This window comes from Phocoena phocoena, chromosome 18 (assembly GCF_963924675.1).
Source record: "Phocoena phocoena chromosome 18, mPhoPho1.1, whole genome shotgun sequence".
Lineage (NCBI taxonomy): Eukaryota > Metazoa > Chordata > Mammalia > Artiodactyla > Phocoenidae > Phocoena > Phocoena phocoena.
In genome coordinates this window covers 21,075,944-21,083,932 of record NC_089236.1, presented here as the reverse complement: position 1 = coordinate 21,083,932, position 7,989 = coordinate 21,075,944, and the positions used below count along the sequence as shown (strand labels likewise).

General features: G+C 51.6%; 1 protein-coding gene across 1 annotated transcript in view; it reads right to left on the bottom strand.

The window, feature by feature from the left end:
* Nucleotides 1-1,455: 1,455 nt before the first annotated feature.
* SIAH3 (siah E3 ubiquitin protein ligase family member 3) overlaps nucleotides 1,456-7,989 on the bottom strand; it is a 71,947-nt gene continuing 65,413 nt past the window's right edge. Inside the window, exon 2 of the mRNA XM_065896257.1 lies at nucleotides 1,456-2,130. Within this exon, the coding sequence (XP_065752329.1) occupies nucleotides 1,456-2,130 (675 nt within the window). The remainder of the gene's footprint in view (nucleotides 2,131-7,989) is intronic.

Below are 7,989 nucleotides of genomic sequence, written 5' to 3'. Positions count from 1 at the left end.
CCCCGTGTAGCTGCTGCAACCAGGGATTGGCCGAGGGGAGAACAAAAATGACCAAAAGGAGGGGGAAGAGGGCCTACTGGGAAGGCTTACAGGTATTCAGCTTCCATCAGACGAGACGGGCTCGACCGAACATGCTTACTTTCTTCAAAAACACGAGAGACTTCCACAAGAAGAGCTTTGGCAAAGTGTTCTGACAGCCGAATAAGAGAAGGCCATCTACCTGGAGGCAGTATGGATTTTCGTGGCCTCTTCATTCATACTGCAACGGGGCGCTGGACGCATACTGACCAGTGATAGCGTGTGTGTGCTGAATGGGGCCCTCGGAGCATTTTAGAAGTAAGGGAAGGAAAGAGGACCCTCTCAGGTGTCTGAGTGATGGGGACAGCCCTTCAGGTCAGAGGACCTGGTCGCACCCTTCAAGTTCCTTGTGTTTGATGCCGAATCGTGGTTCTGCTTATTAACTGTCAAGGGCACAGAGGGCTCTTTGCCTGATACAAACGTGCTCCACCCCAGGGAAAGGATTGGTGGATTTTATAACTTGATAATAAAGCTCTCTCAGGAGAGAACGCCCTCCCAGAGGTGGGAGATTCATTTTATCCTTCGCTTTTTCAGCTGCTTCTCTTCCCCTGCATCTTGCCCATCCTTTTCTATGAATTGCTCAACAGACGGCAAAGAGATTTTGAAGAAAGCACCAAACCCTTGAGGCCTTTGATTTTGGAGCAGGAAAAGATGGTCCGGGCTGACAGCAAGCTCATAACAGCCTGGCAAAAGAGGGTTCAACCTCTGCCCGTTCCCCCCAGCCCCGGGATCAAGCCAGAGGACACATGGCGTGGTGGTGCCTCCAGCCCGGCGCCCTGGCCTTCGGGGGAGACGCCATCTCCTTGTGTCCAGGCAGCGTGGCCCCTGAGGTTCCTGGGAAGGTGGCAGACTTGCGTCTGGTTGGTCTGAAATACATACCTCTGAGCTGGCCAGGTCCCGTTCCCTAATCTGCTGTCGGCACGCATTTCAGAGTTAGCTCACTCTGAAATAGATTAAAAAGAGAAGGAAGAAATGATTTGGACACTGTCTCCTTTCAACCCCAAGAGTCTGCTTCGTGACCTTGGTGACTTTTGCTCAATTTAGAAGCAGCGGAGAAGGGAATTGCAAGGAGACGGTGGCGAGAAATCACCATTCTGACTGAATAGGATTGAAAGTGTTCTATAAAACTATACCAACAAATCAGGACAAACCTCACACCCAGATCTTGAACCACAAGATGTTTACCTAACATAATGCCCATGGCAGACGAATATCAAATACCACAAAGTACCTGAGACAAAAAAAGAAAGGAAGGAAGGAGAGAAGGAGGGAGAAGGATAGAAAGGAGCCTGGAGTCCTGGCCTTCTGAGATCCAAGGGCGCAGGCAGAGTTCCTCGGGGAAGGGGGTGCCGCACGTGACCGTCCGGGACCTCTGCTTCACATCTCAGCTTCCGAGGAGCAGACCTCCGTCGCCGCAGTGATGGCAATCCCGATGGCGAGGCTGCCGTTGTCGGAGAAGAGCTGGGCCAGCGAGGTGTTGAGGACGAGGCAGTCCCCGTCAGTGATCACCGAGTCCACGCACTCCAGCACAGACCTGGGGGTGGCCTCCCACTTGAGACGCCGGTGGTTTCTGTTGAGCTCCAGGCGGTAGGTGAAGCAGTCGGCCTGGGTGGGGGTCCCGATGAGCATCATGGTGGCGAAGAACTGGGGGTGCCCTGCGTGCCTCTCCCGTTTCCTAAGCACCAGCAAAAAGTGGTGGCCGAGGCAGGAGTGCATGCTGATCCAGTCGGCCGGTGCCGGGAGGTGCATGTCCGTGGCCAGGAAGACGATCTCGGCTCCCTGGAGGATGGCCACCCTATGCATCTGCCGCAGGTGGGGCACCACCACCTCCAGGTGGCCTTCCCACTGGCAGGAGAACAAGGGGCAGGTGCAGGGCGTCACCTGGGCAGCGTGGAGCCCCGCCTCCTGGTGCGGGGGGTGGTGGTGAGGGCGGGCGTGGTGGCGGAGGTGGGGCTGGCGGGCGTGGTGGCGGAGGAGTGGGGGGAGGAGGTGAGGGGGGAAGCTGCCGGGCTCCGGGGCGCTCTGGGTGACGGCGCATCGGCCGGACACATACTGTAGGCGAAAGAGAAGAACGTTAGTGGCGGTGAGATCAGTCTCTCAGCCTGGCTGAGACTCCCCCGGTGTTCAGAATGTGGAAAGCAGACTCTCCCTTACCGGTAGAGAAAGCTCTATTTCTTAAAAAAATGAGACCTGCCAGACTCTTTTCCAAAATGGCAGCACCATTCTACATCCCCATCAGGCATCTAAGAGAGTTCCAATTTCTCCACGTCTTTGTCAACACTTGTTATTATCTGTTTTGACAAATATTTTAATGAGACGGAATTCATTGTTTTGAATGTTTTGCCAGATTTAGATGCTGAAGTCTTCTCCAAGTCATTTCATTTCAGTATAGAATGTAAATTTACCCAATCGGAAATAGAAGCTTCTTCAAGAGATTCCTCCTGCAAGAAGAGATTTTCCAAATGTATTAGTATATTTAAAAAGGAAAACAGGGCTTCCCTGGTGGCGCAGTGGTTGAGAGTTTGCCTGCCGATGCAGGGGACGCGGGTTCGTGCCCCGGTCCGGGAAGATCCCACATGCCGCGGAGCGGCTGGGCCCGTGAGCCATAGCCGCTGAGCCTGCGCGTCCGGAGCCTGTGCTCCGCAACGGGAGAGGCCGCAACAGTGAGAGGCCCGCGTACCGCAAAAAAAAAAAAAAAAAAAAGGAAACAAAACTTTAAAACAATGAGGGACACGGTGGATGCTTTGGGTGGTTGAGATTCTGAAAACTCATCCAAGAAAATGCAATATTTCTGCCTTTCTGATTCTTCAATTAGATACTCAGGCAATTTTCCCCTTCAAATAACTTGCACTGATGGTCATTAGTCAGAAAGAACAAAGAAATCAATTTTTTTGTGCTTTTTTGATACTGTTGATATTTTTGTGCGGGGACTGGAAGTCAATGGATTTTTTTCCCCTATTTTATCATTACTATTATTTTTAGAACAAAATTTTGGTAAATACCTATTTGTCCTTCCAGTGCTGCCAGGGGCTGTGCTATCTGCGGTGCCCTTCTAGGTAGTAAGGCAACCATGGGACCCCGAGCTGATTGTGTGCAGCTGGACCACAGTCCCCAGGGAGGGAGCCTGAGCTATGACTCCTGGGACTTTGCCCCACCAGGCACACTTCTGTCCTGCTTTAGGCTCACTGTTCCAGAGCAACTTGCCAGGGGCTCACCACTAGGCAGCTTCCCCCCTGAGACTCTCTTGACCTTTTGTTCTTCACGACAGCGTGCCCACCAGTGCCCTCAAAACGTCAGGAGCTGTGACAACACATTCTGATCAGGTATCAGTAAGCATTTACTGAGCACCTGCCATGACCAGACCCTAGAGATAGAGCTGTGAGCAAAATCAACACTGCGTTTCTCGGTGTAGGTGGTACAGACATTAGTGCGTATCTAATTAATTACGGTTTTGAAAAGGCTTCTCCCTGGCACAAGGACTGTGATTCCTGTTTTTCAGTTGAAGAAACAGGCTTCAGTGGTAACATGCCCAAGGTTACAAAGCTGGGACGTGAAAGATGGGATTCATTTTCACGCCTCATGACTCTGAGCACAGCAACTGCCCTCCCCTCAATAATCCCACCTCCAGCTCCCTCCCCCATTCTTTGAGGTTTTTTTCTTTAATTAGTCTGTGGGATCTGGGCTGTGCAGGGGAGGTGGCTGGTCTGCAGGGTGCTCCAGGCATGAGGCGTTCAAGTGGCAGCCTTCTCTGGGCTGCCCTCAGGTTCGCTCTCCAAGCCCCTCTGGACTTCGGGTGCCTTTGGGCAATTGCCTCGCTTCGGTTCCTTCCCAGCATGACCAGGGTGATGGGTGATGGTCTGTCTCTCATACTCATCACTGTTACGGCCAGTCTCCATCTCCCCGGGCTCAGAGAGTGGCTGAGAGTGGAGGCCTGGCGAGCTTCCCTTTCTTTAGAGCACCCAGGGACACATACACACACACTGGGGGCCCAACTAGCTCTGTTCTGGAGTTGTTCGCCCCCGCTCTCTCCTCCACCAGGAGCCCAGCTGACCTGGAGGGTGAGTTACAGGGCCCTTCCAGTAGCTCCTGCGTGGCAGCTACTGGGCAGCCTGTCATCACCCATCCTGCACACCCGCCAAGCCACCTGTCCCGAGGGGGACGGTGTCTTCCCCTTGATGGAAAGGCTGTGTTCCAGAATCCTGCTAGTGGTGAGTCTGACTCAGCCTTTAGTGTTAAATATGGGGAAGGGAATTAACTAGTATGTAGCATCTACTAAGTGTTAGGCGCTGTGGAAAGTAGATATTTTTTGTGTCATTATTTAATTTCTCACAGAAAAGATCAATTTTCTTACTTTTTAAAAAAGTTGAATCTGGCTTAGTTCCTACCTGCTTGCTGGTGGCTGATATCATTTAGTCAACAGGTGAAGGAGGGGGGCCAATTCCTAGGATCCCTTGGGATTGTACAAGTAGCCCAGGCTCATACACTCCACCAGCCAGATGCAAGAACCCCTCCCAGGTCCCCCCAACAGGCCCGGCAGAAGATCAGCCTCTTCTGTTTCGCTCAAGAGGACCTGGTGTTGCCTTCTCATGGAAAGCCCCAAACGCTGTCCCCTCTCCTAGCCTCTGAGAAGCCCCCCACCCTCATTTAGGTCACAGCAGTCACGAGAGAAACATGTTATGTGTGTCTTCTAGATGAAGAAACGGACACAGAGAGGTTGAGTCACTTGCCCAGGGTCACACAGCTTATAAGGGGTGCAGATGGGAATGGAGCCCAGATCAGTTAAAGGTGATATGGATCATAGCCTGGGAAGATCACCAGCTGGATGTTGGCCAACTTTGGTCTGTTCCACCGTTTACTTGTCCAGCAGCCTTGATTAAGTCAGTTGCCCCATCAGCAAAATATTTATTTCATAGGGTTGTCGGGGGATCAAATGAAACAGTGCCTGTCAAACGGCTTTAACAACCACATCAAGTATTACATCAGCAAGGCATTTCCGTTTGGACACGGTTTGGGATGAAGCGTTTCGGTGGCCTTCCCCCTCGGTCCATGGCTGCCTGCCTTGGTACTGGTCAGCTGACCCTCGCACCTGGGCAGCACTCTGGGCTGAACATAGGCCACCGGAAGGGTCTGGAGACCCCAACATAGCACTTGGCTGGGGCCTCCTGTCCGATGCCAATGCATGATGATGGAATATCCTGAAATTCCCATCTCAGAAATGGCCTCTGGGCTATTCTCTGCCCTTCTGCAGAGGCACCTTCCATCTTCTCCATCCTGTTCTGTGCAGCTAGTATCAGAGATGTGAAACCGAAGTAAGGAGGGCATGAGGAAGAAACACCTCGACCTCCCTTTCTTCCCCGACTCCAGTCTCCTGCCGTACCTCCCATTGGTTAAACGCAGTCAGAGACATAGCAGAAGGAAACCCAGGCGGTGCACTCAGTGAGGGTCAGCCCCCGTTGGAAACGGCGCTTCACCAGTGAGGAGCACATGTGAAGAGGGAATGCCCACCTGTATGCAGATGGCTCAGTTCCCTCCTTTGTGATGTTAGCTGATCCCACCAGTCTGGGCCTCCTAGGCTGAGCTTCGATGAGGCTGACAGTGGGGGAGGCAGGGCGGGCTAATGTATGCCCACGATCATTAAGCCGTTCGACAAGAATGGATGCACCAGCTGACACGTGCACCGCCTCGGCACAGGCTGAGAATACTGAGCAGAGTACAATCCCAGTTCCTGTCTCAGTAGCTCACTGTGATTAGTGTAATATAACACAATGCAAAAATGCAGGACCGGAGGGACTCTGAGTGTGCAAAGTGGGGGCCGTAGTTATTCTAGTCAGTGCCCAGTGCCATTTACCCTGGGCGAAGCAGGAAGGGTGATGCTCTAACAAAGTAGGCAAAAGGTTTGCTGATGGGGTGAGTAACAGGTTCCAAGGAGCTTGATCTGAAAGACCATGGGATTTTTTTTTTTTTTGCGGTACGCGGGCCTCTCACTGCCGCGGCCTCTCCCGTTGCAGAGCACAGGCTCCGGACACGCAGACTCAGCGGCCATGGCTCACGGGCCCAGCTGCTCTGCGGCATGTGGGATCTTCCCGGACCGGGGCACGAACCCGTGTCCCCTGCATCGGCAGGTGGACTCTCAACCACTGCGCTACCAGGGAAGCCCCAACTATGGGATTTTTAAGAAATGAAGAGTTCCAAGTGGGTGTCACTAGAGGATCTGCCAGAGATGGTGAGGAGGGGGGCTGGAGAGCCGTCGGACCATATTGCCAAAGTCTTGGCACGGAGATGACACCCGACACTCAGGGGCCATCCGTAGGAGGGCTCAAGGGACACAGCTTCACACTTTAGGGAGCCCCTGCGGGCAAGCATGATGGCCCAAGCCCACCAGCAGAGCCGGTTCCAGCTGTCACTCAGGATGGGGCAACAGTGAGTCCTGGCACTTGTCCAACCCCTGGACCCTAGGCTTGGCCATTCCACCCAGGCTCTCCCCTTGCTTCCTTTTGGCCTCGTCTTCCACCGGCCTTTCCGTTGTTTAATTGCTGCAGGGTAACAGAGCAGCCAGTGGTATAATCCAAAGTGACCGAAGTGAGTGACTATGCAAATAAAGCGGGACATTATTAACTCACGGGGACCCCTGCGCTTGCTGTGCCCTGAGAAGGCACTAAGAAGAAACACAGCCTTAATTCTCCATCTCTTCCTGCTCTGTCTTCTGACGCAAAATATGTTTCATCTAAATGAGCTTCGGCTGAGCGAGGTCACAGGGCTGCTGGCAGGGAGAAGGGATTCTTTTAATTGGCAAAATGCTAATCGTTTTGGAAAATGAATTCTAATCTTCCCATCTGATACAGCGGATGTGTGAGTAATTACTTTCCTTCACTAAACCGTTAATGCAACATTAGTGATTACATTAATTAAAACTCTTACAGGCTGATAAACCCCTCAGTCAGTCTGAGGATGTCTTCCTTCCATTGGCCATATTTAACTTCCCATTTGGAAGAGAGATCTTGAATCAACCTTTAGGATAATTCGCAAAATTGGGTTTAGAAACGTTAGGCTTTATGGACTGGGTATAATTCTCTCCCCAAGCATTAGTGAGACCATTTCCACTGAGGGTGTAATTGAATTTAAAAATGCCTTCCTTAATTTCATCAGCCACACTCCCATGGTTGGTAATGGCTATCCCTACAAATCCTGGCATCCAAAGAGGAAACCTGCCCCTGGAAAACCACGTGACCCTTTCTCCAGCATCTGTTCCCTCTGGTCAGTGAGCTCATTTGGAGGACTGCTCTCTCCTTCCACTCGATTCCAGGAACTGTGCCATGATAATTAATGCATTTCAGCTGAAGGCAGATGTTTTGCACCCAATTTCAAATGACAGGCATGTGCGGGACTTCCCTGGTGGTCCAGTGGTTAAGACTTCTCCTTCCAATGCAGGGGGTATGGGTTTGATCCCTGGTCGGGGAGCTAAGATCCCACATGCCTTGCAGCCAAAAAACCAAAACATAAAACAGAAGCAGTATTGTAACAAATTCAGTAAAGACTTAAAAATGGTCCACGTCAAAAAGAATAAATGCTCTGAAAAAATAACGACAGGCGTGTGCTTTGAGTTTGCCCATGCCCTTATTTGTGAGAATTAATGAAGTGAAGCTTTCAGTACAGGGGGGAAGGGGAAAGGCAGCGATGCTATCGATGTATCTCACACACAGGAGAGAAGAGCGGGGAGGAGTAACACTTAAGGGCAGGTATCAGAACGTTGGGATAAAGTCAAGGATGGAACTTAGTTGGGAATCAGGTCTGCAAAGAAGGGAGGCTGATACGACCCAGCAATCCCACTACTGGGCATATACCCTGAGAAAACCATAATTCAAAAAGAGTCATGTACCACAATGTTCATTGCAGCTCTATTTACAATAGCCA